Source organism: Jaculus jaculus, chromosome 1, assembly GCF_020740685.1.
Source record: "Jaculus jaculus isolate mJacJac1 chromosome 1, mJacJac1.mat.Y.cur, whole genome shotgun sequence".
Lineage (NCBI taxonomy): Eukaryota > Metazoa > Chordata > Mammalia > Rodentia > Dipodidae > Jaculus > Jaculus jaculus.
In genome coordinates this window covers 85,167,222-85,190,894 of record NC_059102.1, presented here as the reverse complement: position 1 = coordinate 85,190,894, position 23,673 = coordinate 85,167,222, and the positions used below count along the sequence as shown (strand labels likewise).

The 23,673-nt window shown below is 40.1% G+C and overlaps 1 protein-coding gene across 1 annotated transcript in view; it reads left to right on the top strand.

The window, feature by feature from the left end:
- Positions 1-17,915: 17,915 nt before the first annotated feature.
- Positions 17,916-23,673, top strand: part of Bnc2 (basonuclin 2) — a 454,280-nt gene continuing 448,522 nt past the window's right edge. The window contains exon 1 of the mRNA XM_045142143.1: positions 17,916-18,013. Within this exon, the coding sequence (XP_044998078.1) occupies positions 18,011-18,013 (3 nt within the window). The 5' untranslated portion in view covers positions 17,916-18,010. The remainder of the gene's footprint in view (positions 18,014-23,673) is intronic.

The following is a 23,673-nucleotide window of genomic DNA, read 5'->3' as shown; positions in this document are numbered from 1 at the left end:
CTTCTTTCATTTATAAGAAGTTAAAACATTTTGCCTTCATTTCTTTGACATCTGTATATGACTTCCTGATACATATGGCATTGTCATTCAGTACTTTTTACATTATTTGAAAGAAACTTTAATATGAACATTAGCTATGATTAGCACATAGAACTCCTACTATGTGCTGTGTATTGTGATAAACTGTTTTCATGGAATTACTGTTGTCACTATGTTTCAGATAAGGGCAGTATGACACAAAGAAGTTATCTTTTTATATAGTACACCTCTTCATTACTCCAATAAGAAGACATTGAGCTAGGCTTTGAACCCAAATAGTTCTCTTCCCAAGCATGTACTAATAATCCATATGCCCAGATTTTCATAATTTATTCTTGCACTTAAGGGAAAAATTTGTTTCATGTTAAAATTCATACACATAAACCTCATCCCTTTAAATTCATCCTATACAATTCAGTGGCTTCTAGTATGTTGACAGATCTGTACAAGAAACACCAATGTCTAAATTCAGAACATTTTCATCCCCACCAAAGACATCCCAGGTGTTATTTACCTTTGTCTTTCCCAGCTTCTTTCAGTTAATCTAGGTTGAATTTCTTTGGATCTGCTCATTTCAAATATTTCATATCCATATAATCATATAATATGTACCCTTTTGCATCTAGTTTCTTTCAATCAGCTGATAATCAAGGTCTGCCATGTCAGGAATGTACCAACTTTTATTCACTTATCAGTTGAAGGACACTGGAGTTGTTTCTATATTTTAGATATTGTGAATAGTGCTGCTATGAACATCCCCATACAAATTTTTCTTGTGGACAAGTATTTTTACTTCTCTTGAATATGATATACATGAGAATAGACTCTGTTTAACTTTTTGAATAATTAGTGAGACTATTTTCCAAAGTGGCTTCACTATTCTCCAACAGTATATAAAGTTTCTGATTTCTTGCCAACACTTGTTATTACCTGTCATTGGTTGTTGTCATCCTAATGAATGTGAAGAGGTATCTCAATGTATTTTTTTTTAAATTGCTGTGGTAAAATGCATGAAATATAAAAGTCACCATTTTAATCATTTTTAAACATACATTTCAGAGACAATAAATACACTCACATGCATGTGCTCATATCACCACCTTGGGTTTATCCACAGAACTCACTAGGCATTAAATAGTAACACTTTTTAAATATTTTTTATTTGTATTTATTTATTTGAGAGCAGGAAAGAGACAGAGTGAGTGAGAGAGACAAAGAGAGAATGGGTGCACAAGGACTTCCAGCCACTGCAAACAAACTCCAGGTACATGCTTCACCTTGTGTATTTGGCTTATGTGGGTCCTAGGGAATCAAATCAAGGTCCTTTGCTTTGCAGGCAAGTTTCTTAACTGCTAAGCCATCTCTTCACAGCCTATAACTGTTTCTTTTTGCTTCCTTTTAAAATTTCATTTTATATTTATTTATTTATTTATTTGAGAGAGAGGCAGACATATAGAGAGAATTGACACACCAGGGCCTCTAGCCACTGCAGACAAACAAGATTCATGTGTCACCTCGTGCATCTGGCTTTATGTAAGTACTGGGGAATCAAACCTTAACCATTAAGCCATCTTCCAACCCATGTTTCCTCTTACATAGCACTTTATTTTCATCTCTATGAGCTCAACAAGTTCAGATGACTCATATGAGTAGATTATACAGTATTTGTCTTTTGGGGATCAGTTTATTGCATTTAGTATAACACCCTCAAGTTTTATCCATGTGTGTGCTTTGTGTGTTTATCATTTATACTTTTCTGATGGCCAATGTTGTTCATGGGCTATTGGCCATTTGTATATTTTTATTTGAAGAAATATGTATATTTAAATTCCATGTTGTCTCATATGGCCTACTATAGTGTCTCCTGGAATTCATGTGTCAATGGTTGCTGTGTCTATGGGTGCATGCATGAAATCCTGGTTAGTAGGAATGTTGAGGTGGTGATCTGTTAAGCCCAGACATTTGGGACCACCTTGGGCAGCATAATGAAAGTCTGACTATTATATAGCACTTTCCTCCCAATTGAAACATTCCTTTCTGAGGGGCAGGGTTGGAGAAATATCAGGAGATTCAGGAAGTAGACAAGTATGTGTGTGTGGGGGGGGGGAGGCTGCAAGATTCTTAATGTAAGGCTATATATATAAAGGAAAATAACTGCTCGGGGAAGGGACTCTCCAATTGAGCTGTCTGCATGTCACATGGTATGCTGGAGACTCTCCACGCAGCATAACTGTCTGCAGGTTGTCCAGTGAGCTCCAGATATGCAGCTTCCTTAAGTCATTACCTATGCTCCTGTAAACAACTTGTTTCATCAAAACTTGTTTTGGTGGAATCCTACTTTGGTCTGTTGTCTGAGCCGTACCTGGGATGAATAGATATTGCAAAACCAAGTATACAGATGACATGAAAGTAGACGTGAAACTGTCTAGAGAAACAAAGTGGACAAATGGGATGGGCAAGGCAGAGAAAGGGAAAGATAGTGAGGTACTAAGGAGGACATGCTCTAAGTTCAATATATACTTGCCTGAAAATGCTCCTATGCAACCCAGCATAGTGGAATAATCATAAAATACAAGATGACCAAATGAAAGATAGGTAACATGAAGAAATAAATAATGACTGATGGGATAGTAGTAAGAGGTAGGGCCTTCGGGAGGTAATTAGGAAAGAAGAGAGAACAGAATCTTCATGAATGAGATAAGCACCAGGTTAGGATACATTATTTCCTTCTTTGGCCTTCTGTCCTTTGGAGGACACATCCAGTAGACTTTTATCAGACACTAAATTTCAAGGCTTTGTCCTTATATTACCCAGACTCCAGAATTATATGAAACAAAACACCTATTTTTTAATATAAATTACATAGTCTGTAATAATTTGTTATGGTTACCCAAATAGACTAAAATAGTATCCATAATGTAATAATTACTCTAGGCCCAAATCCGCCTTTTAGGTTGTCTACCACACATATCTATGTATTTTTCCTTACTCTTTCATATATTGAGATGAGTCACTTGATCATTTATGGGTTTACAGAGGATGATAATTGCTGCTTAGAATAATGGAAAGCCCCACTCAAGTCTGATAATATTTCTGACCTAGTGAAGAAAAGTATTAATTATGGTAATTATCAATACAAATATTTTTTTTTTAAAAATGGAGATAAGAGTTATATTAACCATTGAATCCTGTTTGTTTTTAAATTAGAAGTCACACTACATTGTTGCCTAAATATTCTTCAATCATGTAAAACTGATCAGGTTACATCCTCACTCAAAATCTTCTATACCTTCTCAATTGCCACCCAAAATAAATGCAATCTTCTATGATTCAATAAATTTTCATAAGCTTTACTCAAGAAATTTGTAAGGAATACATATGATATTGTGATATAAATTTAAAATAAATCATAAGTAAACACATACTCAAACAGAAAGAAATGTTGACAAAAAGCTTTCTCCCTTACTACATACTATTACATTCTTTCTTTTTTGTTTTTATTGTTTCAGTTTTGGCAATGATAGAGATGGAATCCAGAGCCTGGGGCTTGCTTAGTAAGCGCTGTGCCAGTGAACTATACTTCTAGCCTAAAATTGCCCTGTCATTGTGAAATTAAAACATATACATATGTGTTGTGTGTGTGTGTGTGTGTGTGTGTGTGTGTGTGTGTGTATGTGTGTAATAGGACGCACTAAATTGATTTTCAATACTAAAGTTTAGATAACATGATTCCACAGCATAGCCAAATATGGCAACCTTCTTCAAAGTTTAGTAAAACCTTCTCCAGTGAAACCCCAGCCTGTTTATATAAAATAATTTAGAAAACTCAAACTCAAACTCCAATTTTTTTTTAAAGGCAGCCAAATCTAGAATTCCACCTTTGAAGAATTCTTGTTCCTGAGGTCTGGGAAGCAGCCCAGAAACCTGTGTTTTTATTAAATTTTCCTAGTTAATACTGTAGCAGAGCCAGGTTTTGAAACAACTGCTCTTACCATGAACTAACTGTGTATCTCCCCCATCACAAGCAAGTATTTCTTGCTTCCCACACCTTTTCTTCACACATTCATGTTCCTTTGCCTGTAATCAGCTTCCCTGTCTATCAGCAACTTTCCAGGCCAAACTACAGTACCATTTCCACTTATTCCTCACCCGTAAGAATGTCTTAGTTCCCTGGGCTTTCTGTTTTTACCTGTTTTTTTTTTTTGTTTTTTTTGTGGCACTTTTCTTATCCCACCACACTGTGATTATTATAGCCTTTTAGTGGGGACATCAATGACCAGATTTCAAGTCAGGATTTCTTTTGTTTGACTTTTTATTTTCATTTATTTATTTGAAAGGGACAGACAGAGAAAGAAAGAGGCAGAAAGAGAGAGAGACAGAATGGGCGAGCCAGGGCCTCCAGCTGCTGCAAACAAACTCCAGACACGTGTACCCCCTTGAGCACCTGGCTAACGTGGGTCCTGAGGAATTGAGCCTCTAACTGGTCCTTAGGCTTCACAGGCAAGCACTTAACCACTAAGCCATCTCTCCAGCCCGCTTGACTTTTTCTTTAAATGGGTGTGTACTGCGCATGTGAGTTCGTGTGTGGTGTGTGTGTGTGTGTGTGAATGTGGGCTTTCAGGTCAGTTCTCACCTTTCTACCTCATAGGAAGCAAAGTTTCTCTGGATGACTCATTCTGCTGTTATTTAAAAAAAAATGTACTTTTTATGAGAGAGAAAGAATTGGTGTGCCAGGGCCTGCAGCCACTGCCATCAAACTCCAGATACATGTGCCATCTTGTGTGCATGTGCAATGGTGCATGGTTGAGTCACCTTGTGCATCTGTCTTATGTGGGATCTGGGGAGTTGAACATGAGTCCTTATGCTTTGCAGACCACTAACCCACCTTTCCAGCCCTCTGCTGTTCTTGGTTATGCTTGCCATGAGCTTTCTAGGAACTTCTCCTGTCTCTTGTTTCTGTTATCACTGGTAATGTCAAAGTGCTGGACATACAGAAGACCACCATGGCTTCCAGCCCTTTACAGGGGGTGTGAGGATCAAACTTGACTACTCTGGCTTGGATGGCAAGTGATTTATGCATTGAGCAATCTACTCAGCCTCTTTAACTTTTGAGCCAGAGTGTCACTATATTATTCAAGCTAGTCTTGAACTTGTGATAATCCTTCCTCCACCTTCAAGATTTGTGGGATAGATATGATGTATGGGTATCTAAAGTAAGAAAGTGATAAACTTCATTAAAGTGGAAACTTTAGGCCCATTCTAGAGAGTTCAGGCAATGGCATATTGTTATATTTTCATTTGGTATTATGGCATCAGTAGGTGAGCAGCAAGCCTTTCTGCATGGGATATCAATCCAATCTAGCATTTGATTTCTAAAAATCAAAGAAGTGGTAATGACCAAATGTAAACCACAAATAGCCAAGGATGTCAATTATCCTTACACTACTTGATGCTAGTCACCCTTAATAGTTCCTAGTCTCTGTGTCCAGGTTTCCAGGTCATGTCTTTAAGATTGGAGCAAATCAAATGCACTAAACATTTCATTCCCATCTTATTTGGCTGTGCATGTTCAGAGCACTATTACAGTATTATGTTTTTCATTTTGCATGGGTATAAATGAAAGCACAGAGAGGATTTGATTAGCTTAAGATCCCAGAGTGACTGGCAATGATGGGAATAAAGGCTAGCTCCCCAGATTCCTGGCCCAGCTCACTCTGTAGCAAACCACAGGTATGTCGCCTTTTTGCTGATGAGGCCACACAGCGTTCCTTGGAAGAGATATCCATTGGCTCTGGGAGGATGAAGGGAAGCTTCCAGAGGGTCCTAGAGTCAGAGTGAGGGCCAATGACATCCTGGAAAGTTGAGGAGCATTTCAGAATATGGTTTAAAAAACATGTGGCTAGCAAAAATTTAACCGGGTTTTGAGGTATTTATTTTAAATGTCAAGCCACTTTGCCTTTGTCTGTAATACGTACTCCTGCATGTCCAGTTCTTACTTTGAATATGATTTTTAAAAGGAAGGGAGAGATGGAAAGAGGGAGAGATTATGATAATATAAAGGTGTGTTTTTTTTTTTTAATACATGCTGATTTTAGAATGACACCGATGACAAAAAGAAGGCGGTGGTGATCGAACTGTTGAACTGGGTATCAGAATCAGTAATGGCTAGAAATCTGGTCTCCAGATATATCTTGGAAGAAAGAAAATCACAAAGGATTCTTACCATCTACTCAAGGTTCCAGTGTCACTCCAACTAACAAAGTACTCTCTAGTTAATGAACTTGGCCTTACCTCTATCTGTAGGTATACACACATTTCTCAGAACATGTCACTATCATTAAACCTGTGATTAGAATGTTTTACTCCATGTTTATACAATACCAACAGGCCTCAGTCACTCTGGTTCAAATACTAACATATGGTTTTATTTTCATAAAACCATATGTTTCTATCTGAACTTTAATTTGGCAACTTAATTGATGTCTGCCTCCCCACTAAGCTTAAAGAAAGTAGAGACCTTATCTACCTTAGTTAGGATTTTATCTCTAGCACTTAGAGCAGTGCCTGGAGCCTAGCAAGTGCTAAATATATATGTGTTGCACAAATGAAATACCCATCAATGATGTCACTAGGGGAAATGCCTCTTCGACCCATGGATTGCTCTAAGAAATTGCCTAATAATCTTTGGAATAACGTTAGCAATGCATTAGGTAATACTCCCAAAATATCCACTGCCTGAACTGTAAACATTAGCCAGACTTCACAGTTTACTTAGTAGGAAGATGAAATCAGGGTTGCATAACCATTGGCATCAGCTTCCTATTGGATGATTATATACATATACACACATATATATGAATATGTATAGATATGTATGTATGTATATAAATATAAATATAAATAAATAAATATATATATATATATATGTATATATATATGTGTGTGTGTGTGTGTGTGTGTGTGTGTGTGTATGATGGAAGAATGTAGGGCCGGTGTCCTGGACATCTGAGAGCAGCTATACCCTAGCATGCTATGGCTGCTGCCGGCAGTAGAAGAGCTGTGATGAAAAGCAGAGGAAATTACAGTTGTCGGGGCTTGTGGTCACAAGGGCATGTGTTACATTTGCAAGGTCATCATGGGATAATTCAGGGTGTAGCTTGCACACATTCTGTTGCTGAAAAGGAGATTCTTTTTCCTACCACATCCGACACATGGTTTGCCAGAGGAAGGGCACGAGATCAGCAGCAATGATGAGCTGGCTTGGTGTTTTTAGGCCACATCTCTAGTAAACCAATGACTCCCTTCTGACTCCTCCAAAAGAGCCAACAAATTTTATTCATTACCAAGTGTGAACAGCCATCAAACAAGATTGCTTTTGCTTGCTATGCCAAAAAGCACTTTTCAAAAAAATATGAAATAACTGTCAATCCTTATTGGGAGGAAAATGTTTTAGCCTACTTCTGAGATGCAGATAGACAAGATTTATTTTTTAGCATCAATCCAGAAATTAAAACAGAATAGGATACCAATATAGAAAACTACACTTAGGAAACCACACAGTGCACTTAATGTGTGTAGAGCAGATAGAAAGCCAAACACATGCTATTTGCTGGCTGGGGCTATATGTGAATGCTCTATAATGAAGTGATTTGAGCTTCCTCAAGGCCTTTGGTGACATGAGTCAGAGGACATGAGACCATATGGTTGTCTTATTTGTCTGCCCATGCATGGACAAAGAACTTACACCAGGATTGGCAGATTCTTCTGTAATCTTACTATTGGTGTTTGTGCTTTGTAGTCTCTAAAAAGCTATTTAAACTCTATGAACTCTAATTTCTTCTTCTTTCAAGTGCAGATATAAATTCTTCTCATGGAGTAATTGAGAAAATATAATGAGATGATTTCAGTGAAGTGCTTTGTAGGTATTTGGTTTATGTTAGCTGGTTTTCAGTCTCCCAAAGATCAAGTTGCTCACTGTGAGGTCAATGGGATCACCTTCAGGCAATCGGTGTTGTGAACTCAGCCTTTTTATAATCTGTGCTAGAGCATTCTCACTTTATCAGAATGGTCATGTCATCAGTCTCACACCTGTTGACTGATGGACTTATGTAGATCACTTCCTGTGGGGCTTTTTTGGCTACAAATGCAACTCTGTTTTAGCGTTTAACTGTGGTAAGTTGTGGATTCAGTACAATGAATGAGACCCTTTCACTTTTTTTAGACTACACATACTGAGTCATAATTCTGTCAAAATGAATAGCATTAGTTAGCAAAGTAATAAATGCATTTGCATTTATAGGCAAATTAGAATTATATATGACATCTCCATCATCAGTTATGGATAAAAATGAGACCCTTAAAATTCTACTTATCAAATACATTTTCAAAACATTCACAAAGAAAGAGGAAAACATGTATAGTTGGAAAAGAAGAATAAGATGCATAACTGAGATAGATATTTTCTTAGTAGGAAAGTGATGATTTGGCCTGAAGTAACACAGATGATTAAAAAAATACATTGGAGGGACTCTCTTTGACATGGTGATATTGCAACCACACACATAATTCTGAAGAAATAGGGCTGTAATAGTCGCTTTCTACTGGAGCACTACACTTAATTCCAATGCTTAAGCAATAAGCAAACTCATCAGAATAGCAAGCCGTTTAAACAAAGTCAGCTTTACAAAGCCCATTCCAAATGACCAGGTATAATTAGAGTTAAAAGTTAACATTATCAAATGTAATCTTAAAATCTGTGGTAAGGGGACTTTGTTTTCTACAGAAAAAAAATTTTTTTGTAATGACTTTTTTGCCTATGGACCTAGGGGACAGAGACAGAAAAGGAAATAAAGAATGGAAAATCTTACCCAATCCTTGAAAGGTGGGTGGGATTCAAGGGCTGGAAGATGGACTTGGGAAGTATTTATCTTAGTAAATACTACACATATTTACTACAGGTATTTACATGCTATGTGTCCTTCAGAAAGATAAAGTTTCAGAACCTCTTTTTTATCCACCTTATAATGATGACACTACCCTATTGTATGGTTTGTTAACAAAATAATAATGTAAAGCATTGTTATATAAAGACAATGACAGGGCTAGAGAAATGGCTTAGCAGTTAAGGCACGTGCCTGAGAAGCCTAAAGACCCAGGTTCGATTCCCCAATACCCATGTAAGCCATATGTACAAGGTGGCACATGTGACTAGAATTCCTCTGTGGTGGCTGGACGCCCCGAGGCACTCATTCTCTATCTGCCTCTCTCTCAAATAAATAAATAAATAAATAAAATATGTTTAAAAGCAGACAATGATAAAGAACTTGACTCATAATAGGCACTTAGTACATTTTACCTGTAGTCATAAATCTATACCAAGTTGTGCTTCTTTGAGACTCTGTCTCAAGAAAAGCAAAATAAATTAACTAAAGCAAATTAATTTTAAACATCAACATATGGTCACTAGCATATGAATAAATATTATGAGATTATATATTTTAATAATATGCAAAATTATCTTATAAGTACATTTCCTTATAGAAGACACTAAAAATAGGGAATATCAGCATATCAATATCACATGAAATATATTTGAAATTATAGGATCAGATGTGGCTTGAATATTTAATTGTCAAAGGATAGTTGATAAAATTACAATAATAAACATATAAAAAGTCAACTGCCCTATATTTTTCTCTTCATCTTAGTTTCTAATAAAGATGCCACATGCAGAAAAACATTTTAATTTTGCATTAATATTGGCCAAATTGTTAAGAGTGACTCTGAAAACATCTTCTTGTTGAGCATTAGTTTATATGTCCCAGCACACAAATTGATCTTTTCATATATTTCTTTTTTTTTTTTTTTGGCTCAGGAGTGAGGAGTGTTTGGGGTCTCTCTCAAAGCCCCCTTCTGTGACAATGTGGTGGCACTTGGACCTTGAAGCTTATCTTTATTTAATTATATTTTAAAACATTTATTTACTTATTTATTTGCAGGCAGAAAGAGACTGCGAGACAGGAGGAAGGAATGGGCACATCAGGACCTTCTGTCACTGAGAAGGAATTCCAGATGCCACTTTGTACATCTGGCTTTATGTAGGCACTGGGGAATCTAACCCAGATCATTAGCCTTTGCAGGCAAGTGTCTTAACTGCTGAGCCATATCACCAGCTGTAAGTTAATCTTTAAAAATAATTATTAATTTTGTGTTTTGCAGAGACATGGCCTGTGTATGGAGGTCAGAGTACAGCTTTCAAGTGAGTCCTGGTAATCCATGTCATTTTGATGCAAGGTATGTTTTTCAACCCTCGTTGTGTGTGCTTATGGGAAATTGTCCTGTTTCTGTTTCCCTTCTTGCTGTAGATGCACTGGAACATGGCTTCTGGCTTTTTTTTTTTTTCCCTTGGCTTTTGGAGTTAGAGTCTCCCTCGAGCTTGGGCTGACCTGGAATTCACTCTGTAATCTCAGGGTGGCCTTGAACTTAGGGCGATCCTACTACCTCTGTCTCCTGAGTACTGGGATTAAAGGTGTGCACCACCATGCCCAGCAACTTCTGGCTTTTATGAGGGATATAACAGAGTTTCTCTGCCTTATCTTGATTTCCTTGATGAAACTATTTCATCTGCTCTGATTTTGGATTTGATGACAAATGCTTTTACTTCCAAAAATTTTCCCACAGGTTGGAATTACAAAGAACTATATAGTCTATTTGGGTATAGTTAGTATGTGAGTAAATCTAACATTGAGTCTTTTAGTCTTCTATGAGGTTTACAGCAGCACACAAAATTAGATGTTGAAATTATCAATTGAAAGACTTCTGTTTCTAAAACATATTGTTTCTTGGAATACAATGAATAGGACTTATAAAAAATATAAAGTTCTCATCAGAAGAAATACAGATGGCATCTAAAAAATGTTCTACATCCTTAGCCATCAGGGAAGTGGAACTTAAAACTACCTTGAGATTCCAGCTCTCTCCTGTCAGAATGGCTACCATCAAGAAAACAAATGACAATAAATGTTGGTGAGGATATAAAAAGGGAACCCTTCTACACTGTTTGTGGGAATGTAATCTGGTATAGCTATTGTGGAAACCAGTATGGAGGTTCTTATGACAGCTAAAATAGATTTACCATATGATCCAGCTATAGCACTCCTAGGCAATATATCCTAATGACTCTTCTCACTACCTTAGAGATATTTGCACAACCATATTTATCGCTACTCTATTCACAATAGCTAGGAAATGGAACCAGCCTCAATGTCCATCCACAGACAAATGAATAGCTAATAAAGATGTGGTACATCTACACAATGGAGTTCTACTCAGTGGTAAAGAAAAATGAAATTTGCAGGGAAATTGATGGATCTGGAAAGGATTGTACTAAGCGAGGTAACCCAGGCCCAGAAAGCCAAATGTTGCATGTTCTCTCTCATGTGTGGTTCTTAGCTACAAATGTATATAGACATTTGTGTGGGCTGGAACCAAAAATCAGTAGCAGAGGCCTATAAGCTAGAAAAAGGCTATAAGGGAGAGAGGAGAGGGAAGGACTTTAGTGGATGGCATTGTATATATGTAAGTAGAAAAACAGATTAAAGGGAGGGGAATGGCTTAAGCGAGGCCAGGGGAAGAGATTGTATAAAAGAAGGGTGGGGGGAGGGTCAATCAAAATTCAAGGTATTCTGAATAAGACATATGAAAGTCTACTTTCTTGAATAATGGTACATTCAGAAGACATAGATTGTTACTACAAAATTTTCAGTGCTAGGGATAGGATACCTTCCACTAAGTTGGTGGCCAGGGAGGTCCCTGTTGCCTCCAAAACATTATTGGCTATGCCAAGGCCCCTGGTTTCCCTTGAGAAACAAATACTAAGACCCTATTGCTGAAGACTTCACATATCTGAGCAGCAAAGTCACTGAGAAATCAAGCTGGTGCTAAGCAGAAAACCTTCTCCCTGTAGCCCAGCCAACTGAAAGCTGGAAAAAGTTGCACTGTATGCAGCCTTATGGGAGACCAAAGTCATCAGCGGTGAAATCAGTGGACACTGGAAGCCTCAAGTTTGGTCAGAAAGGCCAAATGACTGAACGAATGCAATAGTGCATGTCTGCTCTAGGGGAAACCAATTGCTCTCTAATTGGACTGAAGGCCCACTCTATAGGAGGGAATACATGCCTGGTACTGAAAACCTAATGAATAGCCTATGGCAGGGTTGGTCATGAGCCTTAGGTGAATAAAGCCTGCTCTTGTCTGGATAAATGCATGCATTACTCTCACCAAATTGCTCTGAAAGCACTACAGTTAATGTTCATACTAATATATTAATGCTAATCTCACTTATAGTTAGAGAATCTTCTCTTTTCAGACAGCAATGACCACTGAGATGACCCAAAAGGCAACATAAGTGCTGAGAAGAAGGACAGAAGAGTGTCCAGCACTGAAACATCTCACACCCTCCATGGCTCAGGGTCCATTGAGGGAGAGGTGGTGGAAAGAATGTAAGAGCCAAAAGAAGGGTACCACTCCTAACATACAACTGTCCAGACACAAATTGGCCTCGATATCTAAGACCTCACAGTGCCTAGTAATACCTATACAAGACCCTCATAATAGGAGAAAAAGAGGACAACATCAAATTAAGAGAGGCCAATGGAGAGATTAAGGGGATATGACGGAGAGAAGTTATGAAAGGGAAAGCAGGGGAAATACCATGGCTTGTTGTCTGTAAATATATAAGTTGTCAATAAAATATATATATATATTAAAAATAAAAATATACTAATCATATTACATTTACTTAAGTTGCAAGGATAGTAGTAAATATGGCCAGGGATGTAAAGCTATAATGCATTTTCAAATATACACAGAATTAATGGCTCAGATAGAAACCACTTCTGGAAATATGACTGCTAGCTTTTAACTCTCTCTGTCAGTATTTCTTCCTTTGGGATCATGGTAATGAGTATTGTCTCTAAATTGATAATTTTAACTCTCCCAGGATCATTATAATACTTTTCTTGGCTTACTGATTTCCTGACAATTTTTTTCTCAGAATTTGGAAAAACATATCTAAATTTCATGAAAAATGGCAAAAGGGAATTTCTATATGGAAACTGTAAACTGACACACGGATACCCTTCCTAACAATTAGGAAGCTTTAAGCAGCAAGTAATAGAAATGCTATCTAACATAGTAAGATTAGTCATATTCCATATGAAGAAGGTACAAACGATCTTAAGTTAGTTTAACTCAGTAAGTTAGCAGCATTATCAAGAGCTCAGGTGCAATGGTGGAGGTGTAGCTGGATTACAGAGGTGTGCCTAGCATTTATGATCCCTGAGTTTAATCCTCAGCACCAAAATTAAATTACTGTCTTGTCCATACAAACAACTCGTCAATGCTAACTCCAGAATTTTTATCATCCTACTCCATCATTCCTGGTATATGGACTTCTTCCTGGTCCCAAGATGGGTACAACTATTTCAGATGCCACATTCTCTCATATTACTATCCAGAGAAGAAAAAAAAAACAAATTATTTCATGCCAATCATATTTTATTTTTAGAGTAAAATAATATTTACCAGAAGCATTCAGTGTTTTCTCCTCATACTTCATTTCCTAGAACCTAGTAACTTGTTCACCCTTTAGAAAATCCAAGAAAAGGGGTAGAGGTCCACCATAACCAGTTCAGAACAGCTGACTAGCTTAACTGGAGGCATTGAGGAAGAACATTAGTGATTGTGTAGGCCAGTTGTTCTCAAAATGTTTGGGTTTATAATTAAACATTTAAAAGTTCTTCAAGTTATTGAAGACTGTAAAATATGTATATGTGGGCAAAAATATTGGTATTTATTAGAAATTGAAAAAATTTAAATTATTAATTTAAAATAGCAATAAACCCATTTGTGGTAATTATTCTATGGTAGGAAGAATAATAATGTCTAATAATAATGGTCCCTATGTAATGTCTAGATTAAGGATCTTGCAATGGATAGATTATTGTGGATTATCTAGATAGGCCAAATGTAATCATAAGAGTAGTACAATTCATAGGGAGCAAAGGAAAGACTCAGTGATGTTAGCTTAAGGAAGGTATGTCTGGTTAGTGTAGGCTTCAAAGGTGAAGGGGTCCATGAGCTAAGGAATGAGCCGTTGAAGGTGGAAAGCAGAGTATAGATTGTCCCTTGGATATCCAGGAAAGAACATAGGACCTCAAATACCTCATTTTTAGTGTAGAAAAGTTTGCTTTTTGTCATTTATTCTTCAGATCTCCAGAATTATAATAAATTAGTGGTTCAATATGTTTGCCCAAGTTTCTTATAGCAGCAAAAGACACACACACACACACACACACACACACACACAATTTAAATTAAAAATAACTATTTTCCAAAGCACAACACAAGTGAGAGGATTGACTATGATTTATATTTTTGTAGCACATCTCTTTAACATCTGAAGGAATAAAAGAAAGGTGGATTCTCCCATTTGTGTCAAACTGTTGTGCTAACATACCTCACAATCTTTGGAAAACATGTATGAGACAGTAAGTGAGAAAGGTAAATAACTTCTTGCTATTATAATAAAAGTAGTTTTGGCCTCAAGACGGTCTGAAAGGCCCTTGGGGGTTCTTGCACACTCTGCAGATCACTGGTTCAGGATGGCAATAGTGTTTGCTGTCCCTCCTCCAACCAAGAATGGACTCTTTCTCCCTTATTCCTACAGCAAACGTGTTTGACAGCATGGTTATAAGATCCATATAGTGCAATAATTTTGTCATTTCTAGATTCAGTCCTTGCCCTAAGCTTACACTTTAGTGGAAAAATAATAAGCACATGGACTGAAAAAGACAAGCTCACATAATTATAGCCATATTAAGAAAAGTAGAGGGCGAGCATGTGAAGAGTGTTTTTGGATGGTGGGCAAAGAGCTACTTACTATAACTAGAGTCTGCAGAAGTGAAATTAGTGCTGAAACATGATTAGAAAGAAGAAATCCCTGGAAAACATGGGACATTTCAAGCAAAGAGAAGATAAGCAGCTAAGAGAAGGAGCCAGGTTAGCAAATTAGGGGACAGAAAGACTGCATGACTTGAGTATGGCACACCAGGGGAATGAACAAATGGAATAAAAGGGCTAACAGTTAGGGAGGCATATATCATTACAGTCTTCCAGGACACAAAAAGGACCTAAACTTTATTCCAATTGTCATACAAACTCACTGCAGGAAAGGAGAGACTAAGCACAGTAGGCTTTGCTTCTTTCTATAAATCTGGCAACCTTCTCTAAGGTCTGCTCTTCAGCCCAACCCATTGTGGATCTGTGTAACGATGACTGTCTAAAAAGGCAAAGGAACCTCAAATAGAAATGTCTTGCCTCATGTAGATTTATTGTATGAGGCTATCAAGAACAGACAACTCTGCAACCAATCAGGGGAATGTAAATTACAGGTTGCTTGATGTAGAATAACCTTTGCATGCTGGCCAGTCTAGGTGAGCAGCCAAACATGCACTGTGTGGATGCAATCCTTTGGCAAGCACTGGTCTGTCACTTATCCAAAGTAGTAAGTGTGTGAATGGGTTTGTACGGATAATGACTCTGAAATTAGCAAGTAGTTTTTTTCTCATTTTTCATAATACAGGAAAACACACCAGAACTTGGCTTGTGTCTGGAACATTCTTGTGATGATCCTCAGTTGTTCAGAATGCACATTTGGTCATCATTATCCCTTGTGTAATCAGTTTCTACAAACTACAGGATGATGTTACAGTTATGTTTAGAGAATAAGGAAACATACTCCACACACCTAAATGAAATCATTTAAGGATGAGTCTACTTAGATAACATGCATTTAAATATAGATAGACAGTGGTTAGATACCTAGTCTGTAATTTATACTACACTGAGAAAAGTAATCTAGTCTTCTAGTGGAAACTGAGAGATGAACCATATGTCTAAGGTATTTCCTATAACACACGATAAATGTGTACCAGATAGAGTGTTCCATAAGAAAATGAGGCATAGATTCTACAAATGCAGACGTGACTTGAACTCTGCTTTGAAAGGATCTACATAGTCAGGGACTGGTGCCCAATCTTATAGAACCTAGAATTGTAGGTGTGGGTGGCCCTACTGTTAAAAAAAATGTTAGTTTCATGTGAAAAAAACTACATCACATGGTAGCTGTTGCTACTTGGGATCTAGTCAGGCGTGGCTCCTGAAAAAAAAAATAATTATTGTGAAAATTTACATTAAAGTAAAGATTGCACATTGACGTAAAGTTCATAATTCCAAGGCTACATATTTCCGAAGGAACTTAATTCTGACCTCTGGGTTAAATCATGCAGTCTCTCTCTCCCTCTACATGGGGAAGAGAGGCAGAAGAGATGATTCTCTTCAGTAAGAAGCAGTAATCAAACCTGTTGTTTGGCCAACCAAGTCTTGAGGAGTCTGGTTTTCTTAGTCCTCTGGGAGTTATGCTAGCAACCTGTGCCTCCCTCCCAAGTCCGATAAGCAGAAAGTTTGCTCTAGCTAGGATCAATCTGCACAGGGCGGGGATGTTTTTGGCACAGGGGTGTACATCCGAAAGATGATGACGATGAAGCTCTCCTCCAACCTCCAATCTTGCAGCTGGGGAATGCTTTTTGCCTGCATTTAAGAAATGTCCCTTAGCTGTAGGCTTGTGCGTGCTGAGCCTGCCTGTCCGTGTCTCAGGGCAGCAGGACGAATTGTGTCGGCTGAGTGTCACCCACAGACGTGACTGGTGCTCCCCCGCCTCCTTCCTCTCGGGAGCCGCTCGCGGCCCAGACGAGGGAAAGGGGAAGGAAGCCCTCGCTACGAGCCGCGTCTGGGCCGCCACCAGAAACTTTTTTCCCCTTGACCGAGCGCTACTTGTGTCCTCGTCTCCCGGCGGCGCGTTCTCCCCCGGGGTTCCCGCGCCGCGGGCTTCCTCCGTGCCCATCGCCTCCGGCCCGCGGCGCGCGCGTGGTGGTGGCGGCGGAGAGGCGGGGGGGACCCGGGCTGACCGCGGCGCGGCTGCACAAGGAGGAGCTGGGCAAAGGCGCCTCGGACGCTCCGCGCGCTGCCCGGAAGGACGAGCGCCGCCCGCCGCGGGTTTGCAGTGGGAATAAAGTTCGCGCCCTTTCCTCGGCCTTTCGCAGCTTTCCCTCGCCTCTCCTCCCCGCTGCTCACTTTCTCTCTCTGTCTCTTATTTATTTATTTCTGACAGCTGGGCTAGCGGCCACCTCCACTTCCACGCCCGCACCCCCTTCCCCGGGCGTGGGGGTGGGTGCCAAAGTTGTTTTTTCCATCCCCGGAAAGAGGTGTGTGTGTGTGGGGGGGGCGTCACTGCGTGGGGTAGCGAGGAGAGAAATCGACTTCGCCCCCAGCCCCCTGGAAGGCTCGGGACAAACAACAAGTCTACTTTGAGTTTGCACCAGACAGGCAACATTGTAGTCAGGACAGCTCTGCCCAGGGGAAGGGCGCGAGGGGGAGAGAGCGAGGCAGAGTGACTCGCGGGGCTGGCACCGCCGCCCGGGGTCACCTCGTCCGCCCGCCCGCCCGCCCGCCGGGCCTCCCACCCCGCCTCCCGCGCGCAGCCCCCTCCCGGGACGGTCCAGTCCGTTCCTTTTCTTCTTTCCCCTTTGGCCGCAGCAGGCGCGGGGGGTGGGGAGGGGGGCTGGGCCGGGGAGCGAGCGCGACCCCGGGCGCGGGTGTAAATCAGTCACCTGAGAGAGCGAGCGAGGGGCCGCGGCGAGGGCGCGCGCGGGCGGGCGGGGAGTGGCGCGGGCGGGCGAGCGCGGCCCGGAGGAAACCGGGAGGGGAGGGAGGGAGGGCCGGTCGGACGGAGGGAGGCAGAGGAAGGCCGAGGCAGCGCCGGCAGCGAGAGGCGGCCGAGGGGCTGGTCCAGGCGCGGCCGCTAAGAGGAGACCGAGAGGCGGGGGCTGCACTTGACAACCAGCATGCCGAGATGGTAAGAAGTTTGCACCCTCCTTTCCCTTCGCATTCTAGACTCCGTGGGCGACGAGCCCGGCGTCCCCGCGCCTCCGGGGGGACGGGGGCGTGTTTTCTCTCCCTCCCCCTCGGCCCGGCGGCGCGAGGTGACCGGGAGGCCGGCCACCCGAGGACAACCCCGACCCCACTGTCCCGCCGTGCGCCCGAAAACCACCCCTAAACTTGCCCCAAGTTTCCGAGACGGGCTCCGGGGTGGGCGAGGGCGTGCGCGCGAGTGTGTGCCGAGCTCGGGTTCACTCCCCGCGGGGCTCCCTCGCCAAGGTGAGCGGCGGCGGCCTCCCGCCCCGGCCTCGCTTGGGGGTGTTGGGGTGGCGGGCGCGGCACGGGAGGGACGCGGGGCGTGCGTGCGGAGCGCGGACCTGACGGGCGCGGGGCGACGAGGTCCGCGCGGAGCGGAGAGCGGCGGGGAGCCACGGTAACTTTTGCAACTCGCCGGGCGTGACGGGCGAGCGGCGGCGGGGGCGTGCAGGGATGCCCCGGCGCCGTTCCTCGCCTCCCGCCATCCCCGAAGCCCCCACGAGCGACCATGGCAGGAAAGGCTCCGGCCGTGTTTCCAGGACCTGAGAACACACGCACGCACGCACGCACGCACGCACAAAAAAATCACCCCCGCGAGCACACGGACGGACGTGTGGGCTTTTCCGAAGTGCGGGTCTGCAGGAGCCCCCCCCCCCACACACACACATGTCACCTACACAGTGGGATTTAGGGATCGGAGAGGGAGCAAGTTTAAAGTAAGGGGAGGGGTGTCAAAACAAAACTAGACGGAATCTCTGAGGTGAGGATAAGGTTTTTTTTTTTTTTTTCCTTCTTGAAGTTCCCAATGCAAGTGGTGGAAGAAATGGGATGGCATTGCGAAGCGAGGCTCCTACACAACCCCATTCAGGGGAAGCGGCTTCTCTGCAGCGAGGAAGCTTGCAATTAGTTCTCCTAGTGATGAGCCTCGCTGTCCGCTTTCGGGGAAGTGATTTGTTAGAAATGGGGCTTGACCACTCCTTTCATTGGAGTTTGCTTCCACCCAGCGTCGCTATTGTTACCCCCACTTGGGGATCTGATAACACCGTGTACCCTATGTCTATGGAAAATATAAGAAAAAAAAGGTGATAGCGGTTTGGCTTCTTTCTCCTCTCTCTCTTCCTTTCCCCCTAATGTGACATTTCTTGTTTCAGTGATCAAAGTCACAACTGGAATGTAGGAGATAGTACTACTGTCAAATGCAGGCACATTAAAAAAAAAAAAAAAAAAAGCGCCCAGGACTGTGGTTACAGTAACGCTGACAGAAATTAGAGTGGTTTTGAAAGCAGCATGCGATTTATGATGGTTCCCATTTACCCTAGAGTCAAGCTGTTGTAAAACTGATGTGCAAAAGACATTTGAAATAATCCTGTGTACCTAGGATTAAAGTGGCAAAAAGTGGCCTGTCTTGTTATTTTGTGTACTTCATGGACATTTGCAGTTGTTGGAACCTGTGTTTTAAGTGGAGCAACCAAACAAAATTATTAGATATATCTGGAGAGAGCTGGAGATTTTCTTGTGTTGGTAATTTTACACAAGAATATTATAAAAGGAAGTTTTAGGTGCTGTTTTTCTTCCCCTAGCCTGTATGACTATTTGTCTACACATCTATTCCCATATACTAATCACTTTGAACGGTGTCTGAGGACATTTGTCACCCACTGGTTTGCGTGGGACAGTTTCAGATGTTACTGTTTGCGCACGTCAGTGCTAAAGTGGAATTTATATTTCTGGCACTAAGTGTCTGATCTGAAGATGTACTCTAGTAGTGAACCTTGTACAAGTTTAATAGAACTTCCTTTTACTCTTTGGAATCACACACACAAAATCCCTTGTGGACCTTTAGAGGCTCTGTGTTTTATATCATATTTGTAGCTGTTTCATTTAAACCTGTTCAATCTTAATGAAGTTCTTAGTTGGAGCTACTCTTTCTGTTCCCGGAGAGCAGTGTATTTAACTTCCAGATTGCTAATAACTTTACCAAAGCAGAGTATGTCTTCACCTGAGGGGAGGAATACTGAGCCTGAATGTGAACTTTGTTGAGAGGATTTTGTCAGAGAAGTCTGAAATGCCGCCCCCCCCCCAAATTGAGATTATTAGGTTAGGCTGTGTTTGCATGTAAAAACTTTGGAGAGGAATCAGTCCCATGTGATTTTTAAAATAAATATTAAAAATATTAGTAACAGTATTACATTGCTAATACCTGGGTTTTTTCCCTCCTTCTTCAACTTGAAGTGTAAGTTATCTATCTGTCAGACAGGACTATGTGATTACTAAAAGAAGCAGACAAAAGCAGAGCTGACTATTGCTATATTAAAATGTAAGTGTTACAGTTTGAATTTTCAAGTGAGAGTTTTTGAGTTCAGTGCTTTACATAACATTTTGTCCTAATCTTGCTTGCTGTCAGGGATGTTTCATGGTTGTGCAATTGCTGCAGTCAAGAATGCCAATTTGCATTCCAGGAGTGTCATTTGATTACTTTTATCTGCACAGCTCCAAGACCGGCCCAGACCTCTCGTTTCATCTTGCCATGTCACGAGTCAATGCTGTGTCGTCTTTTCAAAAATCTGCCTGATTTAGACAAGAAAGAAAAGTACTTTCATGTTGCAGCCGCAGTCCCCTGCTAACTTGTCAGAAGCAGGATATGATTCACTTGGGCCCAGAAGAATGGAGCAGAGAGGCGGGTTAGGCAGTTCAATAAAGCCCATGGACAGGTAGTGTGTGACATCCCCAGAGAGCTGCAGTTAATGAAGAACAGGTCTGCTTAGTTCTCCACACACTGACCTGGTGCTGTCCCCACAGTTTTCTCATTTGATCTTTCCCAGCAAATTGATCTTTTCTTGTATTTTTTTTTTTTTTTTTGCCTTCCAAGTTAGTCCTTGTGGGACTGAAATTAGCAGAGCAACTTAAGTTGGATAATACAGCTGTTCAGAAAAGAAGAAATTGGACACTGGTGCAAAAAGGGGTGGGGGTGGGAGTGTAGAGGAGCTATTCTTTTTGTTGTTGTTCCTGGGAATATTTCTTGTATTATGGAGTCCAGAGTAGGTGATGACTCGAAGCTAGCAGTTTTCCTCCTAATTTTAGAGTCAAGGTCAGCACCATTTAAAATATTTTGTATTTTCAAGATGTCCTTAGTGAACTGAACATGAAGAGTTTGATTTAGCAATGCTCATACTCACTAGTTTGGAGTTATCTGCCAGTAGAACATGTGGCATTTATGGCTGCTGTAAGATGGACAAAATATCAATGGCATACTTCATCTAAATTATTTATAGTCTTCTAATAACTACAATCCTCAAATATCCAATACTGAATTGCAGAAAAGATTAAACAATAAAAAAGTCATTACTAGTGTTTTATATAAATATTATGGTACATGAAAATATCTCCTATGAATTACTACCATCGGTATCTTTGTTTTGTATAAATCCCACAGGTGGACTGTTAATAAAACAGCTTCTTCATTTTCCAGGTATTTTTATTTAGATATAGGCTTATAGAAATGAGACAAATTCAAAACTTGAATTGCTATGCATGTTTACATGTTTTATATTTAAATTTACCTTATAGAAGATGGGTAAATCTAAGTTGAAAAGGCATACATAGTTTAAACAGGCTATAGTTTCACTACAGAATTTTGTACATAAAGCTTACATTGGAAGCATTTAATAGATTCTTAATATATAAGCAGCAGTGCTTTCTGAATTCCTCTGCAGATGGTCTCATTTACCATTTACATCCTGACAAGAAACAGAGTTGAAAATATTTCTCATGGAAGGAGAGACAGCCTCCTCAACATCTTTCCTGTTGGATAGGAATTATATAGGATTATTGGTTAGTAAACTCCTCTCTAAAGAGCTAGAGGGAGCCTTGTGATTTTATTAGATGTACTTAAGGTTTTTAAAAAAGTACTCTGGCAATCACAGTGCTGTACAAAATGAGTAGGTAATGATAGTGGCTTAAAGTTTAGGCTTGGAGGTGATTTTTTTTTTCAACTTTTATTTTTAGCAGTCCCAGCAACAGAACTTTATGAGAACAGTCATGGAATCGGCAAAGCTTTCTAGGGTTCTACCTTTCAGACGATTTTAAATTAGGAAAAATACAACCAAATATATTTTAAGTGTCATAGTTTGCATAACTACTCTATACTTTTGTCAACTGAAGGAACTCCTCTCATGCTGGAAGGTCCACCTTCCAAGTTCTGTCAAAAGTAACTTCTTACTGCCCAGCATACTACCTTAGTTTCTCTCACTAAGAACAAGCATATTTATGTATATGATGTTTTTTGCAGTCGTCCTACATACAGATGCCATGTTCTGGAGAGAAAACTCCTTCAGAGTAAATGTTTCATGTTGTAAGCATAAGTAGTAAGTCATTTATAAGTCTGATGTATTATGAATCAATAAGTAAGCTAAGTGTAAGTAAGCTAAGGGTAAAACTTAGTTCTTGTTTGTTTCCAAATTTAATATTTGTCATTTAACTTCATATTTACTTATCCATCTATATACCAAATTTTGTGATATATTAAAGAGTCATTGATTTTAATTGCTTTTCAGTATTTATGTACTAGTTTTTAGATACATGACTTCGAAGAAATTTATTTGCCATTTAAATAAATAATATATTCAGTGAGATAAACTACCCAGATTTGTCTTTTTAAAAATCTTTTGCACAGTAGCTCTCATTATGTTGCTAGCCAATAAAAGTCTTTATTTGTTGCTTATTAGAACCCTCAGTACACTCAAAAGTTCAGCTGTAATTTAATTTGCTGTTCAAAGAGCCTCTTTTGTTTGAAAACATGTTCTCAGTATTCCTTTACCATTTGTTCTGAACCTATATTTTAATTCATGCTTATGCATAAGAACTGTATTGTAGATGCATCATGTTTAAAGTTTTGCCATAGGAGTAGTATACCTTTTCTTTTCTCTTAAAAACTGTGCAGATGACAGTGTCTTTTTTTTTTTTTTACTGTTAACTTCTTTCTTGATATTCTGGAGTACATTTACATTTTTTTCTTAGTATTTTAAACTCTTGATATACTGACTAAAGATCAGTTCCTCAAGGAATACAATCTCTAAGGTCTAGTGAGATAGGCACTAAAGGAAAATTATTTTTAGTAATGAAAAATTCTATTTAAAGCCATTTTACAGTTGCAACCCCTTGAAATTTTGGAGTGTTAACTTTGATCTTTACAAATTGCTGGCATGATAAATGCAGCTTCAATGGACAGTCTGGTAGAGTCAAAGATGCTTGAGAACTCTAGTTGAATTGTAACAAATCATATTTGCTAAGGATCTGAACTCTACTGTCAGGAATCCTTCCATAAGGAAGGCAGAATGAGTCACAGAACGTGTGTCTTACCAGTGGGAATTGCATCAAGCCAACCTTCTAGATACAGTATTTATTAGTTGTCAGAATGTACAGTATTGTCTTGGATCTGGAGGATCATGAGTTTATAGTGCCTGCTTTTTTTGTGTGTTTAGTACAAAGATGTAACAACCCACACAAAACATTTTTCTCTTATTATGACCTTACATTTGCCAAAGTGGCCCATGCTGAAATTCTTTTTCAGTATCTTTTTTTCTCCTTAGTCTAAAGCCAGAC